The 24,230-nt window shown below is 43.5% G+C and overlaps 1 protein-coding gene across 1 annotated transcript in view; it reads left to right on the top strand.

Annotated features, from left to right (window-relative positions):
* LOC109918054 (butyrophilin-like protein 1) overlaps positions 1–22,999 on the top strand; it is a 50,326-nt gene extending 27,327 nt beyond the window's left edge. Inside the window, exons 3-6 of the mRNA XM_020517950.2 lie at positions 4,646–4,993; positions 14,443–14,724; positions 16,590–16,713; positions 19,317–22,999. Coding sequence (XP_020373539.1) covers positions 4,646–4,993; positions 14,443–14,724; positions 16,590–16,684 — 725 coding nt within the window. The 3' untranslated portion in view covers positions 16,685–16,713; positions 19,317–22,999. The remainder of the gene's footprint in view (positions 1–4,645; positions 4,994–14,442; positions 14,725–16,589; positions 16,714–19,316) is intronic.
* The last annotated feature ends 1,231 nt before the right edge of the window (positions 23,000–24,230 follow it).

Genomic DNA, 24,230 nt, shown 5'->3' with positions numbered 1-24,230 from the left:
CCATTCTTTGTTCACTCTCCCCACCACAATAGGCCTGCGAATAGCTGAGGAATGGGCTGCATCTAATAATTGAGAATAGTATGAATAATTTTATTCCAGGAAAGAGGCATGTATCATGGTTTATTGATTTTATTTCATTTCTGAACAGTTCCTGCATATTGTGTGCGCGTGCTTTGTCTCTTTTTTTTTGACCTACAGCTGATGGTAGCAAAACCCAAGCAACCAGAACTCATAAATAACTTGTAAAAAGTGAATTAGATGCTGACATTTGGTTTAATAGAAGCTGTGAAGGATGTGGGGAGGAACAGCAGCAGAAGTACATGGTTGTTTGGGAATTGGCACTGACCCAATGAGTAGAATGACCTTGTGTGGATAAAATGCTATATTTTGCAAACAAGATAACCAGTGATTTCCTAATCAGCTGCTTTGCTTGATACCATGATGCTTGGCTCCAAGTTTGAATGCTCTTAGAATTCCCCTTTTAACCAGTGTCACTGCTGGATGAGTCAGATTCTTTTGTTCCAAACCTTAGCTTGAAAGATGAGAGAGGAAGTGTCATGCAGCAATAACGATTTGCATTTACATAGCAACTTTAATTGTAGTGCAACACTCTTGGACATTCCATATGATGGTAATCAAAAAATTGACATTGTCATGTAAGGGTTCATAGGGAAGGTGACCAAAGTCTTGGCTGGTTTAAATATCACCATTTGTGCTGAGGCTCCCCTGACCTGCTCAGATTTTCAGTTTGGGAATTTGGTGGACGTTCGGGAGAATCGTCGTGTGAACCAAACTGAGAAAGAGGATCTTGTCTTTGAATGCCATCTAGAGGTGGTCACACTTCAGTGTCCACAGCACTGTGTGTCTCAGAGCCTTGTGCTGCTTGATGGAAGAATATGTAAAGGTAAAGTCACCACAGTCATACAGGACTGCTCGAGAGATGACTGATGGTGAGTTTAAACTGAGGGTCACTGTGCCTTGGGAAGGCAGGACCTTCATGGCAACTTCAGCTGCTGCTGGAGTTCAACCCATCCTGTTGGTTTCACTCTGCATCGTAAAGCAGCCATAGCAAACTGACCTCCTGCAAAATGTGCGCTGACACAGCTACCTGGATCATTGCCTATTGAACAACTTAGAACACGACAGCTCACCTGCTGATATTCCGAACCACTCGGAACGACAGGTAGCCAAGGTTCCTTGTACGGACTGGAATACAGTTGGTTTTCGGAGGATTAAGTGTGGGGGTTTGAGGTGCGGTCATCTGTAAGAGGTGAGGGCTGATGGTCAGTGTTGGGGGTGGTGAACATCGTTCCTGATGGTCTCCCACTATTTGCAAGAGGACTCTACACTTCAGGCACGGGGCTCCAAGGTTATCCATGGAACAGTTTTTATTTACTCCTAGAATGTGGGTGTCACTGGCTGGGCCCAGCATTTATTGCCCATCCGTAGTTGCCCTTGAGAAGGTGGTGTGTGCTGCCTTCTGGAATGACTGCAGTCTGTTTGCTACGGGTTGACCCTGAGGGAGGAAGTTCCAGGCCTCAGCATCTGTGAAGGAACAGTGATATCCTTCCAAGTCAGGATGATGAGTGGCTTCATAAGAACATAAGAACCAGGAGGAGAAGTAGGCCATCTGGACCTTCAAGTCCACTCTGCCATTCAGTAAGGTCATGGCTGATCTTTTCATGGCCTCAGTTCCGCTTACACACCCTCTCGGCATAATCCTTAATTCCTTTACTATTCAAAAAATTACCTATCTAAGCTTTAAAATCATTCAGTGAGGAAGCCTCAACTATTACATCTGTGCAGGGAATTCCACAGATTCACAACACTGAGTGAAGAAGTTCTGCCTCAATTCAGTCCTAAATCTGCCTTACCTAAATTTGAAGCTATGCCCTCTCTTATTTTTTTGTTCTAGTTTCACCTGCCAGTGGAAACAACCTCCCTGCTTCAATCTCACCTCTTCCCTTCATAATTTTACATGTTTGTATAAGACCCACCCCGCTCATTCTTCTAAATTCCAAAGAATATAATCGCAGTCTACTCAATCTCTCCTCATAAGCCAGCCCTCTCAACTCTGGAATCAACCTAGTGAATCTACTCTGCACCTCCTCCAGTACCAGTACATCCTCCCTTCAGTAAGGAGACCAAAACTGCATGCATTACTCCGGGTTTGGCCTCACCAGCACCCTATACAGCTGCAGCATAATCTCCCTGCGTTTAAAACCAATCTCTAGCAATGATGGACAAAATTCCATTTGCCTTCTTAATTACCTGGTGTACCTGCAAACCAATTTTCTGCAATTCAAGCATAAGGACACACAGGTCCCTCTGTACAGCAGTATACTGTAATTTTTTACTTGTCAAACAATAGTCCTTTTCACTCTTATTCCTGCCAAATTGGATGACTTCACATTTATCAACATTGTACTCCATTTGCCAAACCTTTACCTACTCACTTAAACTATCTATATCCCTCTGCCAACTTTGACACGCTACAAATGATTCCCAACTCCAAATCATCTATGTAAATTGTAAACAATTACGGTCCCGACACTGATCCCTGCAGCACACTACTAGCCACTGATCGCCAACCAGAAAAGGACTCATTTATCCACACTCTTGACTTTCTGTTAGTTAACCAGTTCTTTATCCATGCTAATACATTGCCCGTAACACCTTTATCTTATGCAGCAGCCTCTGAGCAGCATCTTGTTGAATGCTTTTGGAATTTCAGTTACACTACATCTACTGGGTCCCTGTTGTCCACTGCTCATAATGTCTTCATAGAATTCCAGTAAGTGAGTTAAGCATGAACTGCCTTTCATGAACCCATGCTGTGTCTACACAATGGGACAATTTCTACTTCGATGTCTTGCTATTTCTTCCTTGATGATAGTTTCAAGCGTTGTCTCCACCACAGAGGTTAAGCTAACCGGCTTATAATTCCCCATCTTTTGTCTGCCTCCTTTTTTAAACAGTGGTGTCACATTTGCTGTTTTCCAATCTGCTGGAGCTGCCCAGAGTCCAGCGAATTTTGGAAAATTACCGCGAGCACATTTGCTATTTCTCCGACTATCTCTTTTAGTACCCTGGGATGCATTCTATCAGGGCCAGGAGACTTGTCTACTTTTAGCTCCATTAGCTTGCCCAACACTCCCTCTTTCACGATAATGATTGTGTCCCCACCTACCTTAGTCTCCTTGTCATCAATTACTGGCATGTTATTTGTGTCCTCCACTGTGAAGTCCAACACACAATGCCTGTTCAACGCCTCAGCTATTTCCTTATTTCCTGTTATTAAATCTCCCTTCTCGTCCTCTGAAGGACCAATGTTGACCTTAGCCACACTTTTTTTTTGTTTTATATATTTGTTTCAAGGGGAACTTGCAGGAGTTGGTGTTACCATGTATCTGCTGCCCTTGTCCTTCTAGGTTAAGGTGGTCATGGATTGGAAGGTGCTCTGTGAGGATCTTTGAACTTTTGCAGCCCATCTTCTGATTGTGCTAACTGCTGCAACGCCACGTCAGTGGTGAAGGGAGTGGATGTTTGTGTTGGCACTAATTAAGTGAGTTGCTTTGTCCTGGATAGTGTCAGGTTTCTTGATCTGATCAAGCCCAAAGTCCCTGCCTAACTTTAAAAGTCTCAGTGGATCAGTTTTTCTACGTTTCGATACAAAGTAATGTTGCTTGAACCCAATCTTGAGAACGAAACATATCCATTGACACTTGTTTTTCTTTTGAGTTGCTAATTATCTCTCTTCACTCGGGGCCCATGCTGGCCAAATTGGACCCTTCCACCTGCAGTGACATTCTGGCTGTTTCATTTTGTGTACCAGGGCATTGTGGGTCGACCTACAGCAAGTGGACTGCAGCAGTTAAAGAAGGCAGCTCACCACCACCACCTTCTCAGGGGGCAACTCGGGGCCACAAAAAACTGCTGGCCCAGCCAGAGTAGCTCGCATCACACAAGTAAATTTAAAAAAAAACTGTTGTATCGCTAACCTTGGAATACCTTCTGCCTGAGGTGTAGCGTCCTGCTCTCGCACAGAGTGTCATTTTGTTAACGATGGAGTAAGCTTGAGTGGCCGAATGGCCTACTCACGCACCTTGTTTGTGTGCTTGAGGTGCAAATTTGCTATGATTGGAGAGAATGGTGGGCCAGTCCCAAGGGACTGAATGGCCACTTGCTGAGGGTCATGAGCATACTGTAAGGTATCAGGAGTTGAAGTTACAGCTGGTGCGTTGCCCACAGTGATGAGGGGAGACAATGGCCTAGTGGTATTATCGCTGGACTGTTAATCCAGAGACCCAGATAACATTCTGGGGACCCGGGTTCGAATCCTGCCACGGCAGATGGTGGAATTTGAATTCACTAAATATCTGGAATTAAGATTCTAATGATGAGCATGAATCCATTGTCAATTGTCGGAAAAACCCATCTGGTTCACTAATGCCCTTTAGGGAAGGAAACTGTCAACCTTACCTGGTCTGGCCCACATGTGACACCGGACCCACAGCAATGTGGTTGACTCTGAACTGACCTCTGGGCAATTAGGGATGGGCAATAAATGCTGCCTGGTCAGTGACGCCCTCATCCCGTGAATGAATAAAGACTAATCATCCCTCTTGAATGTCTCAATCTACAGGTCATGTTAAAGTGAAGTGCAAAGAGGAGCAAATCACGGCCAAGGCTGGAGAAGATGACATCATCCAGTGCCGGTTTTATTCCAGAAACAAGGCTGGCAGCGTGGCTTTCGTTTGGAAGAAGGAGGATGCTGCAGGGATTATCTACAATTACACAATGAGGCACAGCAGTCTGGAGGAGCAGGAGCCCAGCTACCGTGACAGAGTCGAGGTCTTTGACAATGAGATTCCGAAAGGGAACGTGTCTCTGAGATTGAGGAATGTGACTCTCTCTGACTCTGGTATCTACAAACTCTCCGTTGCCACCCGTTCCCAAAGCACTGAGACACAAGTCTTGCTCAGTATAAGAGGTAAGAATAGGCAACTCTCATCTCATTGACTAAAACAAAAATGGATTCATTGCTTCTTTCAGAAACTCTTGTACAGGTGTCAGTCTGATCATGATTGGAGAAAAGCAGTATTTAAACTTGGATACTAAAAGCATTTATTATACAGATATATATATATATTTTTAAAAATCAAAATTAAATCCTGTCCTGGGCTTTGTTTGTGTTCCTTCCCTCAATCTGCGCCCAGCATCTTTCCACAGCAGCTCAAGCGAGTCCAGGAAATCATCGTGTGTGGGATTGGGATCATGGCTTGAGACATTTGCTATTACTTGTGGTCGTATGTCAGAGCTCTAACACAATGTGCCACATTGCTGCCTCCTTATTCATCAGTGCTTTTTAAAAGCAGAAGGGATCTGGAGAGGAGTACTTTCAGTGGAAGTACTGCTGCTCCCATCTGGACAAGGTAATTTAAAACGTGTATGATGCCTCTGCCTTGGAATGCATTGTCTGTCATCTCGTTGGGCTGATAAAAGTAACGTATATACCGTAATCGTCTCATTGGTTGTTATACAGTGCACATTTGATCTACTAAATGTTATTGGTCCCTGGGTGATGACTCCTCGATGGGTGGAGTTTTTAGAAATTATAATTATTATTACCCTCTTTCGTGCAGTGGAGGGGTTTCTGGCAAGGTGGATTTCTGTTTTCCATCTCCCTGGTTGCCCGAAGATCGGGCTGATAACTACCCTCTGAAGTGAGCCAGTTGAGGATCAGTCATGTTCAAGTCCCTTGCACACCTAGATTTCTTTCCTGGAAGGGTAATTGAAGAATGGGACTTCTGATTTGGGATGAGTTAGGATTTGGGCAGTCCAGTTTTCTAAGTGCTCAGATTTATGGAGATTGCGGGTCTGACCAGAATAGTCTCAAATAAGTTGTACCTGGACATAACACAACCATGGGCCAGTTTCCCCAGCAAATGGGCTGAGTTGTGTGGTAACTGCATAGTTCACAAGTGATCGCGTCTACCCCTGTTCAACAGAGAGAGTGTGAGTTGATTACATAACTTGAGGGGCTCTGCACATTAAGCTAGGGACAAGGAGCTATGCGGCCTTCAATTTCCACGGTCAAAGTCATTCTGCATCACACTCTGGCCATGTAACCAATTGAACTGAAGTGTGGAGATGGTTTATACTATGCAGGAGCAGAAGTAGGCATCTTGGGTCTTAAGGGATTTGGGATGAGCAGCTCAGGTTAGGGTCATATCTGTGCAGCTTACTCATCCTGCCTTTTTGCTTTGTAATAATCGTGAGAGTTCCTTCTGTCCAATGGAATTATGTTTCAAGTCTTTCCCAGTCACTGAGGATATAGAACAGCAGCTCTTGTGAATCTGTCTCCTTTATGACCTGGGATACTGATCAGAGGCTCCAAGCTAGGGTAGTGTTATGGACCAGACCAGACCCCCTCAAAATATACTAAGAAGATAGCCTAGACCCTAACCTTTTCTTACTTTAAAGGTAAAACGTTAGGTGTGGTGTTCCAGATATAATTCGGCTTGTTGAACTACTTGACATTAAGCAAAACACAATTTATTCAAACACTGTAATTAAAATATACCAAAAGAAAGAGGAATTCAGGATAACTTGACTCTATTGGAAAACTTAACAGAATACTGGGTACACTAACAATTGCTAATTAACTATTCCAATATAGTAACATCCCATAAACACACCTCTTTGGCAAAAAGGCAAATTTAGCAAACAGATTTGTCTCGTGCAATCCAGCAGCCCAGGAAGAGAACACCCTGCTTTTGGCTGTGATTGAGAGAGGGAAAAATAGCTTCCACTTCAAGACCTGAACAGCAACTGCCACTGAAAGCTAAAAGTCCTGGTACTGTGGGTGGGAGCATGATCACACCCACTCAGGGTGCTTCTATTGTTCGAAATTTCTTTTTTAAAAAAAATCTCAAGCTACACAAGTTTCTTATTCAGTAAGCGGATGTACCTACTAGAGAAGGTGCAAAACTTGACCTACTCATGGGAAATAAGGCAGGGCAGGTGCCTGAGGTGTCAATGGGGGAGCATATTTTGGAGCCAGTGACCATAATTCTACTAGTTTTAAAATAGTGGTGGTAAAGGATAGACCGGATCTAAAAATTAAAGTGCTAATTTGGAGGAAGGTCAATTTTGAAGGTATTCGGCAAGAACTATCAAAAGTTGATTGGGGGCAGATGTTCGCAGGTAAAGGAATGGCTGGAAAATGGGAAGCCTTCACAAATGAGATAACAAGAGTCCAGAGATAGTATGGTCCCATTAGGGTGAAGGGCAAGGCTGGTAGGTGTGGGGAGTGCTGGATGACTAGAGAAATTGAGGTTTTGGACAAGAAAAGGAAGGAAATATATATCAGGTATAGACAGCAGGGATCAAGTGAATTCCCAGAAGAGTATAAAGGCAGTAGGAGTATACTTAAGAGGGAAATCAGGAGGATAAAAAGGGGGACATGAAATAGTTCTGGCAAATACAGTTAAGGAGAATCCAAAGGGATTCTATAAATACATTAAGGACAAAAGAGTACCTGGGGGGAAAAAAAAAGCCCCTTAAAGATCAGCAAGGCTGTCTATGTGTGGAACCCAGGAGATGGGTGAGATATTAAACTAGCATTTTGCATCATTGTTTACTGTGGAGAAGGATCTGGAACATGGAGATCGTGGGGAAATAAGTAGCAATAACTTGAAAAATGTCCATATTACAGAAGAGGAGGTGCTGAACATCTTAAAATGCATAAAGGTGTACGCTGGAAGGTTTTTGAAAAGATTTGTAGCTTGGGTCGTGGGTGAGGTTATTGACTTGCTCGCCAAGCTGGCTTGTTTTTGTTCAGACATTTTGTCACCATGCTAGGTAACATCATCAGTGAGGCCTCTGATGAAGCAATGTTGTTCTACTCCGTCTGGAATTTATACTGTCTGGTCTGTTATGGTGAATTGTGTCATTTCCAGTTTTGTTCTGTATGGGTTTGTATATGGGGTCCAATTCTATGTGTGTTAATTTGCATTATGGGTTGAGAACCATGCCTCTAGGAATTCCCTTACCAACAGGTGGCGATAGACCCAACACTGCAGCTAGGAAATAGGATCACCCAGACTCTGAAGAGACGAAAGGATGCAGGACAGATAAACAAGATGGACTACATGTGAATGAAACCAGAAGGCACAAACACCTCTTCCCCCACCGCTTCTACATATTCCCTAAAATACACAAACCAGACATCCCCCTCAGACGCATTGTCTCCCTACCGGGCACACCTTCACACAATCTGGCCGAGGACCTACAACAGAGACTGAAACGCCTTGTCGATGGATCACTCCATTCCATTCACTCAACCTAAGAATTCCTCAATGCCCTAAAGAAAATAAAAATCGGCGATGACGAGATTATGGTCTCCTAAACGTCATAGCATTAAACACATCATTCGACATCCCACTAGCCAAAGGAAACAGTGGCCACACTACTAGAGAAAGCAGCAATGCAGACCAGCAGCTCCATCAGCAATGACAACATAGTTAAACAACTAGACTTGTGCCTCACCGCACACTTCGTCTTTAATGGCCAAGCATTCAAACAGATCAATGGCACACCCATGGGGTCACCCATCTGAGGATTCATTGCAGAGGCAGTCACGCAAAGATTAGAACACACTAGCCTCCCCCTTATTCAACCTAAACTGTGGATCCAGTACATGGATGACACATTTGTCATCATTAAACGCACCAAACTAGAAGAGACCCACCACCTCATCAACAACGTATTCGCCAGGATTAAATTCACAAGGTAAGAAGAAAACAACAATCAGCTTCCATTTCTGGGCATCAAAGTTGAACATATGACCAAAGGGGAGTTCCAAGCCTCCGTATACAGAAAAGCAACCCACACTGAACAAATCCTCAACTTCCGCAGCAACCACCCCAACGTCCACAAACAAAGCTGTACTGGGACACTATTTAAACGGGCCACCACTCACTGCAACACGCCAGAACTACGCAGGAAAGAGGAAGAGCACCCATACAAAATCTTCGCTACGAACGGATATCCCGCAACTTCATCCGCAGGTGCCTACTAAATAGACAACAACAAGAGGACACAGTACGCCCTAACACACTGGCCACACTGCCCTACATCAAGAACATATTGGAACCGACAACAAGTCTCCTAAGACGACTAGGAATCATGGTGGCCCACAAGCCCATAGCCACTGTATGACAAACACTCACAAGGATTAAAGACCCCATTCCCATAGCATGCAGAACCAACATGGTTTACAAAATACCATGCAACGATTGCCACAAACGTGACATCGGACAGACAGGAAGGAAACTAGCCATCAGAATACACGAAACATCAGCTAGCAGCAAAACGACACAACGAACTTTCCCTAATATCATACATTCGGACAGTGAAGGCCAACAGTTTAACTGGGACACCATAACCATAGTAGCCCAAGCCAAACATAAACATGGATGGGAATTCCTAGAGGCATGGTTCTCAACCCATAATACAATCAATAAACATTTAGAATTGAACCCATGTACAAACCCATACAAAGCAAAACTAGGAATGACACAACTCACTGTAACAGACCGGACAATATAAATCCCAAGCGGAGTAAAACAACATTGCTTCATAGGAAGCCTCGCTGATGATGTTACCTAGCATGGTGACGAAATGTCTGAACGGAAACAAGCCAACTTGGTGTGTATGCTTGAACTCTGGGAAGCTAGGGAAGAGATTGTTGGGTCCCGTCCTGAGATATTTGTATCATTGACAGCCACAGGTGAGGTGCCAGAAGACTGGAGATTGATTAATGTGGTGCCACTGTTTAAGAAAGGTGGTAAGGAAAAACCAGGGAACTATAGCCCAGTGAGCCTGACATCGGTGGTAGGCACGTTGTTCGAGGGAATCCTGAAGGACGGGCTATACATCTATCTAGAAAGCCAAGGATTGATTAGGGATAGTGAACATGGCTTTGTGCATGGAAAGTCGTGTGTTACTAGCTTGAATGAGTTTTTTGAAGAAGTAATGAAGAAGTTGATGAGGGCAGAGTGTATGGACTTCAGTAAGGCATTTGACAAGGTTCTTCATGGTAGATTGGCTAACAAAGTTAGATCACACAAAATACAGGGAGAAGTAGCTATTTGGATACAGAACTGGCTCGAAGGTCAAAGACCGAGGGTGGTCGTGGGGGTTGCTTTTCAGACTGGAGGCCTGTGACCAGCAGTGTACCACCAGGATCGATGCTAGGTCCACTGCTTTTTGTCATTTTATATATGATTTGCACGTGAACATGGGACATATGGTTAGTAAGTTTGCAGATGACGCTATAAAATTGGGAGATGTGGTGGACAGTGAAGAAGGTTACTTCAGAGTACAATGGAATCTTGTTCAGAGGGGCCAATGGGCCGGGGAGTGGCAGGTGGAATTTAATTTGGATAAATTAAGTGCTGCATTTTGGAAAGGCAAATCGGGGCAGAATATATACACTTAATGATAAGGTCCTGGGGCGTGGTGCTGAACAAAGAGACCTTGGAGTGCAAGTGAAACTTGAAAGTAGGGTCGCAGGTAGACAAGATAGTGAAGAAGGCATTTGGTATGCTTGCCTTTATTGTTCAGTGTATTGAGTTGGGAGGTCATGTTGCGGCTGTACAGGACATTTGGTTCAGCTACTTTTGCAGTATTGCATGCAGTTCTGTTCTCTTTGCCATAGGAAGGATGTTGTGAAACTAGAAAAGGTTCAGAGAAGATTTACGAGGATGTTGCCAGGGTTGGAGGGTTTGAGCTACAGGGAGAGGCTGAATAGACTGGGGCTGTTTTCCCTGGAGAGTCGGAGGCTGAGGGATGACCTTGTAGACGTTTATAAAATCGTGAGGGCCATGGATAGGATAAATAGACCAGGTCTTTTCCCAGGGTGTGGTAGTCCAAAACTAGAGGACATAGGTCCCTTTTATATCTTTCCCCTGTCACCTTAAACCTAAGGGGCAACTTCTTCATGTAGAGGGTGGTGGAGAAAGTGGTGGAGGCTGATAGGATTACATTTAAAAGGCATCTGGATGGGTATGCGTATAGGAAAGGTTTTACTGGCAGATGGGACTCGATTTTATATAGAATATCTGGTCAGCATGGACGAGTTGGACCGAATGGTCTGTTTCCGTGCTGAATGTCTCTTAAGTTGTTCATCTTCTCATAGACTGTTCGGTATGTGTCCTGCAAGCGCTCTCTTGAATAAACCAGCACAAAATACCCCTTTTAAAGGCAGAGCATCCTCACGGGAGACATATTTGCTGAGTGCCACATAGTTACCTGGACGCACTGAGCTTCTCCAGTCAATTTTCAGAGCTGGATGGGGCGTGGAGTTGAGACACACACTGGTCTTAATGAGATAGCTGAATAACTCCTTGTCAGACGATTAGTTTCTGAGTCCCTTTGGAGCCAAATGAGAGAGAGAGAGAATTTATACGGCATCTTTTATTATGAGCAAAGCAGTTTGCAGAATAATGAGAGATTTTCGAGTTGTAGTGGTTGTTGTAGCATAGCATGTGCAGCAGGCAGTTGACACTCGGCAAGGTCCCACAAGTAGCATTTGATAACCATGTCATGTCCTGGCCAAGACACCCAAGAAGAGTTTCCCCACCAGCTTTTGAGAATAGTGGCTGTGGGATTTCTGTAACCCCAGCTGAGGGGGCAGGTTGGACACGGATTTTATTCCTTATTTGAAAGGCAGCTCCTCCAACAGTGTAGCACTACCTCAATGTTGCACTGAGAGTGTTGTCTCAGTTTAGTGCTCAGGTCTCTGAAGTGGAGCCTCAAAGTTACGACATTCTGACAGTGAGATGAGAATGCTGCTCACTTGGATATGGCTGGAAGCTACAAGCACACCCTTTGCAATGAGAATTTCTTTAAAACCCCTCATGTTTCTTAACAAATTCAATTAATCAGGTGACAGATGGTGAAATTCTAGAGGTGGAGGGTTTGAGCACTGCGTGAAGCTTCTGCTATCTGCCAAGCAGCATAAGTAAAGTTCTGGGGCAGCTTTGGAGAGGTTGTTTCCCCAAGCAGGAGAGTCTAGTACTCTGGTGCTAGACCGGAGGGTAAAATTTCAGAATAAGGGGTCGTCCATTTCTAGACAGAGATAAGGGATTTCTTCTCTGAGGGTAGTGAATCTGTGCAGTTCCTTACTGCAGAGAACTGTAGAGGCTGTGTTGTTAAAAATGTATCGCAGCCTTGAATATACTTAAATCAATAGGGGATCAGGGGTTATAGGGAAAAGGCAGGAAAGTGGAAGGATTATCAGGTCAACTGTGATCTCATTGAATGATGTGATAGACTCGATGGACTAAATGGTCTACTTCTGCTCCTACTTCTTATGGTCCCACACTTATGGTTTTGGGCCACCATGGTGGCTCAGTGGGTAGCACTGCTGCTTCACAGTGCCAGGGACTTGGGTTCGATTCCACTCTCGTGTCTGTGTGGGTTTCTGCCATGTGTTCTGGTTTCATCCCATAGCCCAAGGATGTGCAGGTTAGGGTGGATTGGCCATGCTAAATTGCTCATAATGTCCAGGGATGTGCAGGTTAGGTGGATTAGCCATAGATATGCAGGGTTAGAGGGATAGGGTAGGGGAGTGGGTCTGGATGGGATGCTCCTTGGAGGATCGGTGTGGACATGATGGGCTGAATGACCTGCTTCCACACTGAAGGGATTCTGTGGGGACCATTATGGCAACTGGATTATTAAAGGTGCAAGTGAATGGTGGGAAATTGCCTGCTTCTTGTCAGTTTTGCAGTGCAATCAGTTTAGGGAATAATAGAAAAATAATCAGAATTATAGAAGGAATTTATTTCCCTTTAGGTTTTTAACTGTGATTTGTACTGGAGCAAAGATAGCTGTCTGCTCCAGGTCACCTTCCGCACTGATTCCTGGTTTTCTTACTTGGGAGATGAGAGAGTTGTCCCTGAGCCATGACTATAAGATTCAAAGGGCCAAATTTTCAGGGCACAGTGAAGAGGGTGGGTCCTGGCAAAAGATTGTGATTGAACAATACGCAGAAATCTTAATATCAAGTATTTTTTTAGCTGGACATTGCTGGAAAGTACAGCAACCAGGTTCTCACTTCTGAACTTTTCATTTGCTGCCGCAGACTACCTGATGTTATAAAACCTCTTGGAATTTAATTTGGCCACAAGATCAGCCAAATATGTGGTGGTGTGTATCAGAAACGTTGAGAGAATGAAGACATTGTTTACTGAAGAATATTGAACTTGAATTAACCCATCTGCCAGTGTCACTGTCTGTCTTTTATATGCATGTGAATTATGTTGAATTGTACAGCACAGGAAGATGCTATTCCTCCCATTGGAACTAGCTCTGACTCTTTGAAAATTGACCCTCCAATTGGTCCTACTGACCTGCTTAATTGCCCATATCTCTGCAAATCTTCCTTTTGTGTATTTATCCAGTTGCTTACTGACTGTAATCATAGAATCTGCTTCCACTGCCCTTTCAAGCAGCACATTGCAAATCATAATGATGTGCTACAACTAGGAAAAAGTTCTCCTTTTCAATTTGTTCCCAATTATCCTAACTCTGGCCTCTGATCCTTTTGCCTCCAGAAGCAGTAGCTCCTTCATAACAAACTCTTAAGTTTGAGAATCCGTGTCGGTTTCCCCACCCTGTCTTGGTCTTCTCCATTCAAAGGAAAACACCCCTATCTTCTCCACATACAAAACTGGAGTGTGTCATCTGTGGAATATCAACAGAAAATGCTTGAGATGCTCAGCAGATCTGGCAGCATCTTTGGAGAGAGGAAAACGGAGTCAACGTTTTGAGTCCAGTATGGCTTTTCTTCAGAACCCACACTGAACTCTAAACGTTAGCTCTGGACCTCTCTTCACTGATGCTGATAGACCTGCTGAGTTTCTCCAGCCCATCATTTTATTCCAGATTTTCAGCATCTGCAGAATTTTGCATTTATTTGTGTCAACCGTGGTCTCATTTTAAGTAAATCTCCTCTGCACCTCGTTCACGGTCTTTTTTAATCCTTCCTTAAGATTAATTGTCTGAATTGGACACATGATCCTAGTTGATGCCTAACTGTTATTTTTTGAAGGTTAACCATAATTTCCTTTCTTTTGTCCCTGTTCGTAAAGCCCAGGATCACATGGCACGTCAACTTGTTGTTAAAGGCAGTTTACTGAAGCCAATTCAACTTCAACAAGAGTCTGCTTCCATCCCCTTCTCTTCTGGCCTTCCCTGCCCTATTCCCACTTCATAACTGTAACCATAAAGAGGGTCATCGATTCTCAAGCAGTTGTCCTGTGAGAGCCCCAATGGACAGCAGTGTTGGTGTTTTAAAGAGGACTCAATGAGGTAAGGTTTCATCTGCCTTGCTGACTCAGTTCAGATTGTTTGCTTTTTGCTTTGCAGCTCTTGGCACGCAGCCTGTCATTCATTCACCTTCCGATGACCTGGGTCTATTGGTGCTGGTCTGCGAGTCCTCAGGGTGGTACCCGGCTCCTAGCGTGACCTGGGAAAATGGACTAGGCAAGAATCTGACCAGCTACTCGCACACACAGCTAACTAACTGCACGGGTGGCAGTGTCTGTGTGAAGAGCACGCTAGAAATGGATAACTGGCCCACTGGCAACTACACATGCACGATGTGGGACCAGGAGTTGGATGAGGGATTGTCATCTACTTTCACGCTGAGTGAGTATGGCAAATGATATTGCAGTAAAAGTGTGTGAAATGGGTAATGTCAGTGAAACTGTCTAAAGCAGCCTGAAAAATTAAATCCAGCTTTTATTCAGTGGATTGCTCTATTCTGATTTTTCATAGCCTGTTCTGGGGGTCTGTTCTCAAAGCTTGTAAGATAGTTGGTAATAATGACGGGCAAGGATAAGAATTTTATTTTACACTGAGTTATGATGATCTAGAATGCACTGCATGCACAAGTGGAGGGGACAAAGTGAGTTGGATAAATACTTGAAAAGGAAGCGTTCCCAAGTCTAGGGGGAGAGAATGGAGGAGTGGGACCAATTGGACAGCACTTTCAAAGAGCTAGCACAGATGAAATGGGCAGACTGGCCTTCTATGGTCTGTCTTTCTGCCAATAACACATATTTTCTATTGAAAGTCATTCATAAAACCATAAGATACAAGAGTAGAATTAGGCCATTCGGCCCATTGAGTCTGCTTCGCTATTCGATCACAGCTTGATATGTTTCTCAATCCCATTCGCCAGCCTTCTCCCTGTAAACTTTGACCCCCTTAATCAAGAACCTATTTATCTCTGTCTTAAAGACCCTAAATGACTTGGCCTCCACAACCCTCTGCAGCAATGAGTTCCACAGATTAACCAGCCTCTGGCTGAAGAAATTTGTCCACATTGCAGTCCTAAAGGTTCATCCCTTCACTCTGATGCTGTGCCCCCAGGTCCTAGTCTCATTATTCATTTGGCAGTCTTGGGTATCAATTGGTCTCTTTGGAATGGTGTCTGGAGTATGCCTAGCTTCCAACAGTAACTGTAATCTTAGTTACTGAGAATGGAAGTTGAATTAAACCATCATTGCTTAGAGCAACTATATCATTTGGAAACGGCAGTGATGTTTCAATGAGTTGGAAGCCAGAGACTTGATGAAAGAAGTTGACCCCAGCCTCCCCCGCTCCAGCGCTCTGTAGTGAGACTTCTTCACAACTCCTGCCCTGCTTCGCTTCAGCCACTTGGAGAGCCTCTGTGCCCATCTGTTGTAGGAGGAGTCGGGGAGGGCAGCAACCACTATTTAATGTTGTTTCTGGGATGTAGGTTCCTTTTAACCCTTCCCTGAAGGGTATTGGTGAACTTGCTGTAGTTTTACAATGCTGTCAGCAACTTTTAAAATGACCCATGATATTTCCAGTTCCTTCCAACAACTAAACTTGGACTGGTGACCAGCTCCAAGGCAGAATTAAGAATGGGAGTCCTGTCCTGTCCCAGCTGCCCGAAATATGTTCTCCACTTGAGAGGTTGCATCTTGTAGCCAGATCACAGACTGTAGTACCCCTTCAGTGGTGGTGAGGGAGTGTGAAAAACTGACAAAGCCGGACCTTGAACTCCAGAACATCTGGTCCACCTGCAACTTGCATCTCTATAGCACCTTTAACATCTCAGGGTGCTTCGCTGGAGAGTCATCCAGCAAAGAATGACATAGAGTCGTGTACGGAAACTTGGTCAAAGAGACAAGGAAGCACTTCAGGAAAGTGGGAGGCATAGCCAAGAGGGAATTTCCAGAGGTTAAACCCTAAGCAGTTTGAAGGCTTAGCCAACAATGCAGGAGCAATTAAACTCAAGGATGCACAAGATGGCAGCAAACATTGTTGTAGGCCTGAGCGAGATCACAAGAAGGAACGAGAGCCTTGGAGGCATTTCAGAACAAGGTTGAGAATCCTTGTTCCTGAGATTCAGCAGAATAGGTTGTTGTTGATTTAAGAGGTAAATGTTTTAAATGCGATGGTCAGAAAGCATCTCTGATGTTCTTGTGTTGTGGGACTGAGAGAATATGTGAATGTCACAGCAATGCCTGAATGTTTTGCAGTTCACAGGGTATCATTGGGTACAGTCATCGGTGCGACTGGTGCGAGCGTTTGTGCTTTCGTTCTGATTGTCGCTGTCTGTTGGAGTTGGTGGTAACAAAAAAGTGATATGATTGGGATTTTGTGGTAAGTATCTGAGACACACACACACCCCCTTCCCCTTCACTGCTGTGCAAACTGAAAAGCTGAAATTACATATATGATCTTTCCTTTCTGTGTCTGTCTCTTTGGTTCATTTCGTTCCTGTGATATTTCTTGGGAATGTAATTGCCCTGAAGAAAGACGGTGAGCAATATTTTTAATGATCAGCATCAACCTGCCTGGTTTAGATATAAACGAAGCCTGGCAGTTGCCTGTCAATCCTCATTATCTAAGACAGCACCTTTACTAATCAGAGTCCAGTTGTCAACCAATTAGTACTCTCGTCTCACAGTGTAAATGTTGTTCCCTTTTTACTGTTGGTATTCTTGCAAATTGTCCTGATGAATGCATGATGGAAAGCTTTGTCACATGCTCTTTTTTTTTCAGCAACACTAAATTGTATTTATTAATTGATTTAGTCTAAATTCAATTAATCAGCTGTCGTGGTAGCATTTGGCTCCATGTCACCATGTCTCAGCCTCTGGCTTACTCGTTCGACGAGATTACTGCTATAATATCACCCATGCATTGTAAAGCAAACCATAAGTTATAGAAGCAGAATTGGGTCTTTTGGCCCATCGAGTCTGATGTGCCATTTGCTCATGGCTGATTATGTTTCTCAAGCCCATCCTCCTTCCTTCTCTGTGTAACCCTTGATCCCTTTGCGAATCAAGAATCTGTCTTTGTCTTAACAACGTTCCAATGACTTGGCCTTCACAGCCCTCTGCAGCAATGAGATGCACACAGCCACCACCTCTGGCTGAAGAAATTCCTCATCTTATTTCTAAAGGGTCATCTCTTCAGTCTGAGGCTGTGCCCTTGGATCCTAGTCTCTCCTAAAACATCAAACAATGCACGCGGGAACCGGCCTTTCAGCCTACCCTGTCTGTGCCGACCATAATGCCGTTCTAGACTAATCCCATCTGCCTGCACACAGTCTGTATCCCTCTGTTGTCTGCTTGTTCATGTGTCTGTCTAAATACCTTGTTAACTTTGCTGTTTCTACCACCTCCTCTGGCAGCATGTTCCCAGCACCTAACACCTTCTGTACTTTTTACAAAGAAAACTTTCCCGGCACATCTCCTTTAAACTGCCCCCATCTCATCTTTAACTTATGTGCCCTAGTATTTTACATTTCCATCTTGGGAGAAAGACTCTGACTATCCACCCTCTCCATTCCCTTCATACGTTTGTTTGCTTCTATCCATTCGAAACCACAAACCCCCCAACAGTATCAGTATTCTAACTAATCCACTCAAATCCAGACAACATCCTGGTAAACCTCTTTTGCACCCTCTCCAAAGCCTCCACATCCTTCCTATAGAGTGGCGACTAAATGTGTCCTGACCAAAGGTTTATACGGCTGCAACATGACTTGCAAACTTCTTTAGTCAGTGCCCCAATCATTGAGCATGCCATACACCTTGTTTACCATCTTATCCGCTTGTGTTGCAACTTTCAGACAGCTGTTGACTTGGACACCAAGATCTTTCTGCATATCAATGCTCCTAAGGGTCTGGCCATTTACTGTATACTTTCCTCTTGCATTTGACTTCCCAAAATGCATCACCTCACACTCGGCCAGATTAAATTCCATCTGCCATTTCTCTGCCCAACTTTCTAGTTGATCTATATCCTGTTGCATCCTTTGATATCATTCCTCACTACCCAAAACTCCGATTTCCTGCTAGTGGAAACATGTTCTCCATGTCCACAGTATCCAGGCCTCTCCGTATTCTGTAAGTTTCAATCAGATCCTCCTTCATCCTTCTAAATTCCAGTGAGTACCGACCCTGTATGTTCACCCACTCCTCATTGACAGCCCTTCATCCTTGGGATTGTTCTTGTAAACCTCTTCTGAACTCACTCCAACACCAGCGTATCTTCCTTAGATAATGGAGCTCAAAACTGTTCAGAATATTCCAACTGCAGTCTGACCAGAGCTTTATACAGACTCCACAGTATATCCCTGCTCTTGTATTCTAGCCCTCTTGAAATGAATGTTAACATTGCATTTTCCTTGCTGACTGCCACCTGCACCTGCGTGTTAACCTTTAGAGAATCTTGAACTACGCCTCCCAAGTCTTTGTTCTTCAGATTTCTGAAGCCTTTACCTGTTTAGAAAGTAGTCTATGCCTGCTTTTCTTGCCAAAGTATGTAACCTCACATTTTCCCTCATTGTATTCCATCTGCCACTTCTTAGCCTGTCCGAGTACTTCTGCACTCTCCCCACTTCTCCAACACTACCTGTCCCACCATCTAACTTTGTTGCTGAGTTTGCAGATGATACAATGCCCTCAGTTCCTTCGTCCAGATCATTAATGTATAATGTGAATAGTTGTCGTCCCAACACTGACCCTTGCGGAACTTCACTAGTCGCTGACTGACTGCCACCCTGAAAAAGAGCCCTTTATCCCAACTGTCCGCCTGTACCAGACAGCCAATCCATTCCTTAGCTTGGGCTCTTTGTCCCCTGTGCAATGGTTTCCCAGTTTCTTTGCAGCCAAGAGAAAACATTGATGCTAGTAACCCCCATGTGTTGTTCTGGCATGAAATGGACTGACTTTTAAACTGTGTTTCTTTGCCAGGTTCCCCCTGTGTAACTATCACTGAAGACTCTGTTGGTTTAAAGGTGTGAACACAAGATGAGCTGGAGAGGGTGAAAAGGACTTTGTTTCCACCCTGTACGCAATGAGGACTCCGCCTCCTCTTTCCTATTAGAAGACACCAGTGCCAACTGAGTTCCAGTGTTCAACCTTCCTGAGTGCAGGCGTTAGTGTTCTGCTCCGCACAGGCTGTCATGCAGTCAGAAAGGAACAAAAAGACTGGTGCTATTTTAATGGGTTTGTTTTTTTTTGCACTTTACAGTGTGGTCCTTGCGCTGTATAAGAGTTCAATGATGTATTGCTGCAAAAGGAAAAAAAAAACTGACTTTTACAATCAGGGATTTTGCAGGTTGAGCATATAATTTAACCGGTCAATTCTCACTTTCTATCTAGCATGTTGTATAGCAATGGCTTTACTGTTTTCCTTTTAAACAAACAATTGTTAAGTACACTGATGAAAGTCTGTTTTATAGCATTGAGTTTCCCTGTTCCAAGGGGCCATGAATGGATTTCACCGGATTCCAGTCAAATTACTTCTTGCCCTGAGGAATGTTAAACTGGTACAATGACAAATCCTTACAACTAATCCAGGCAAATCCATTAAGGTGTTGCTGTTTTGTTCAAGTCTGTATCACGGAGATGGGCCGGTCCCATGATGCCAGCTGGAAAACAGTTGTGGGGTGATCATTTCTCCCTGCAATTGTTACACTTTCCATCAATCCTACTTCAGTCCCATTCACACACAGTTTTTGGAGTTTAATTGTCAGGCAGCCCGCTGTTTTTCCTGGTTGATCTGCCTCACCTTTTTTTCTTGTGACCATTTGCGAGTGAGAATTCTTGTGAAATTTCTTCATACGGGTATAATCTGGCTCCACATTCACAGATTATGTTATACAAGCTGCATGCACCACTACATCAGTCTCTTTCTCATGTTGTGATAAGCTTAATTGCTTGGAGATTTCAGCACAGGAGGAGGCCATTTATCCCATTCTACTTGCAGTCAGTTTTGTAGTCTGTTGTAAAACTAATCCAACTGCCCTCCACTCTATCCCCGTACCCCTGTACCTTACTTTGCTTCTAATGTTTATCCAGATTTTTTTTATATAGAGGAAGCACCAGCCATTCCAAATGACGTTGCACCAACTCCAAAACAACTAACTTGTCCGACCATCTGTGATCGATTTAATTAATCACTGGCTCTCCAATCAACGGAAACTCTCTTTCCCCAGTTGCCTTATTAAAGTAATTTATAGATAATCTGTTCATGCTTCATTGAAAGCAGTCCCTGTATAGGAACAAGAATAGGCCATTTATCCCCTTGACAGTCTTAGTTAATCAGTAATGATGAAAACAGGTTGCATAGGTTAGATTTTGTATTTCCTTGAGTTTAAAGATTAAATTGTGGTCTGATTGGCCATTTAAGATTATTAAAAGTTATATGGTGTAGATGGAGAGATCCTGTTTCCTCCTATGGAGAGGTCCAGAACAAAATACCACAACCTTATGATTAGAGTTAAGTTGTTCAAGGATGATTGTGGGAAGCACATCTTTGCACGCACGTTGTTGGAAACCTGGAGCATATTTTCAAAACAATGAGGCTCTGAGTCAACTCAAAATTTCAAATCTGTTGTTATGGTTTATGAAAACAAGGCAGACAGCTGGCATTGATATATAGATCATTAACACATCCATTAACACATCTGAAAGAGAACCAGAAAATTATGTAATATTTTAAAATGAGTGAAAAATGTGTATCTGACGTCTCTCCTTACAGCAATGATTTCCCATGGTTTCTGGTGAATGACACTCCCCACCACTTTAATAATCTACAATGATATCCCCAAGACCAAAGACTGAGCTTGTACTGGGACCCATCAAATTTCTCACTAGGTTAAGGAAATTCAACATTAATTCTTGAGATGTGGGTGTGACTGGCGGGGCAAATAGGTATTGCCATTCCCAGTTAGCTCAAAGGTGGTGATGGTGGAGTATTCAGGCAGTTTGGAACAACAGAGCAGTTCACTAACCCACTTAGAGGGCAGTTTGAGTCAACTGCAGACAGGCAGATTGTGAAAGGATTCCAGATTTTCTTCCCTAAAGCGCACAAATGAATTTATCAGTTTTTCTGACAATTTAAAGCTTCAGCTTCACTTCTACTGATATCCCCTTTTTTATTTATTGATTTAGTTTGGAAATAAAATCATCTTTCTGTGTTAGGATTTCAACCTGGGTTTTCTGCTCAGTAGTCCAATACCTAACCACGACACTAATACTCCAGACTGCTAATTTTAAAACCCCGGATTTTGTTGCCTCCCATTCTGCCTTATCTACCTGCCCTATCACTCAGCACCTTATGCATTTTTACATTGGCATCTCTTTGTGCCACACTTACAGCTGTTATATTGTTCCTTCTCATTCTATACTTAGACTACACAAAGGTATATTCCCTCATGCTTCTGTACTTCTGTATATGTCTTCCCATTCCATGTCTTCCTGAAATCTTTTACAGCCTACCTCACTGTTTTTATCAAGCCCCCTATTTTTGTGCCATCACTGAATTTTGAGGTGAGGTTCCACTGTCTCATCCAAGTAATCACCTGCGTAAAGAATGTTCTTGCATTTACAGCTGTTGGCCAGGGCTCAGTGGGTAGCCTGTTCCCTCTGACAGAGAAAGATATTAGCTTCACAATGATGAGGACACCTCTGAAGCTGATGCTTGAGTGCAGTAATGAAGGAGCACCATCTGGTCAAAAGTGCTTGTTTTTGGATATGTGTTAAACCGAAGCTCTAAATTCCCTTTGGAAGTAAAAGATCCTGGGCACTATTGTTACAACAGTGATTACACTTTGAAAGAACTCAATTGGCTGTGAAGTGGTTTGGGATGTTATGGGCCCTTAATGGTACTATACAAATGCAGGCTTTTGTGGAAAACAAAGGTGAACTCAGCACTGACTTGTGGGTGCACCACTTGCAATCCATCATCTACTGAAGGTCAATGCAATAATTTAGATCTCCCTTCATTGGTTAAAGGTCGAGTTCATGAATCATGTTTACAATTTAAATTTAACCACTCAATTCCATTTGATGTTCTTTTTATAGGGAGTGAGTGGCTGATAACTCTGTTGTTCTTGTGATAAGTGTGGGTATGTTTTACAACTGGGGACGGCAGCAGAAAATTGGGAGTGCAAGAAATGGGATGCACTGAGGTTCAGACAGGGAGTTGCTCCTTGCAGAATTCACCCAGTAGAACACTTGACAAATTTCATCAGCACCTTCCAATTGAATGCAAACCTGCCCCTCAATCCCTTTTCAAAAAGAAACATACCCGGGCCAAAATCTCCATGATTGACTCATTGTGTTAAGCACACAGTTTTTATACTTGATAGATTACTAATTGCTTCTGCTCAGTTCCAGCTTCAAACTTAATGCTTTTTAGTTTAGTCACCAAAGCCCAGACATTGACAATGTCCCAGGTCAAGTGGTTCAAGCTGCAAACAAAAGTTATCAGTTTGGAGATCTCGGTCGCCTGGTCATTTGGTTGTTTGCTCAGGTGAAGTTATCAGGAAAAATGTCTGATATTGACCCTCATTATTGTACATACTTGTTTTAATGTCCATTGTTAATACTCATTATAATATCTATAAAAATGAAAAATTCTGCAAAAACCACGTGACTGGTGCGTTCTCACTGTGATTGACCCTGTGTTCCTGATAAGGTTGCCATTCTCTGCAAAGGCATGTTCCATCCAATGACCTCCCTCCTCCAACCATCCCATGCCCAGCTGTTCAATGTTCCTGTCATTGATGCACAATATTTGCTGATCTTCAGTTTTGCTCATCTTTTCACCCAGCCAATTGGAAAATAATGATAACTCTCAAAATTGATTGACAGTCAAAAATCATCCAACCAACTTCTTGAACCATCTTTTTTTTAAAACCATTCATGAGTGTTCCAAACAAATAGTAATTATTTTTAATGTCTGTGATTTATCTGGATTTTGCTTGTGGTGTTTTCCTGGAGATCTTTAATTCCTAAAGGAAAACAGCGGAGCGTTGGTAGCTGTATTTGCTGTTAACACAGTTCCAGAGCCTTTTGTTAGATATGTGCTGTCATTCTCTTTCTAACTCCTGCTGACGTTTCCATTAACCACAGGTGTCACTTATCAGCCAGTTCATTTCATGTGGTGATAAGGCAGAGGCCTCTGATAGTATCTCAGCTGTATTAATCAGGGCTCGCTCCACTAATGGCTGCGCTCTATCCAAGCACCACAACAACACTGACCAAGTGATAATTGTGAGGTTATGTCCTACTAAAAGCAGGAGAAAATCCAATTCAGCCAATCTTGATCGTTGAGCAGCGCAGTGGCTCAATGGTTAGCGTTGCTGCCTCACAGCACCAGGGAACTGGGTTTGATTGCACTGACTGTGTCTCTGTATGGAGTTTGTACTTTCTCCCCATGTCTGCATGGGTTTCTTCCAGGTGCTCCAGTTTCCTCCCACAGTCCAAAGATGTGTAGGCTACGTGGGTTAGCCATGGCAAATGCAGGGTTACAGGGATAGGGTCTGGGTGGGAGGATGGTGTGGTCATTAATGGGCTGAATGGCCTGTTTCTATGCTGTAGGCATTCTATGATATGTTTTCTATGATGGAGATTGCTGACAGTGCTGCCGAGTGACATTTAGTCATCAATCAGCTGCAGATCACAGTCAGTTTGGTTTCCATCAGAATAACTTGGTATCAAACCTCATTATTCATATTTTGAAAAAGGCTATAAGCAGAACTTCAGATGTGGGCTTAGAGTGACATCAAGGGCATATTTGGTCCAGTGTGGCATCGAGGAGCCCTAGAAAAACTGGAATCAATGGGAATCGGGGCAAACTCTCTACTGTTTGGTGTT

The sequence above is a fragment of the Rhincodon typus genome, chromosome 9 (assembly GCF_021869965.1).
Source record: "Rhincodon typus isolate 14 chromosome 9, sRhiTyp1.1, whole genome shotgun sequence".
Taxonomy (NCBI): domain Eukaryota; kingdom Metazoa; phylum Chordata; class Chondrichthyes; order Orectolobiformes; family Rhincodontidae; genus Rhincodon; species Rhincodon typus.
The sequence above is the reverse complement of the archived record's forward strand: the minus strand, read 5'-3'. Positions and strand labels throughout refer to the sequence as shown.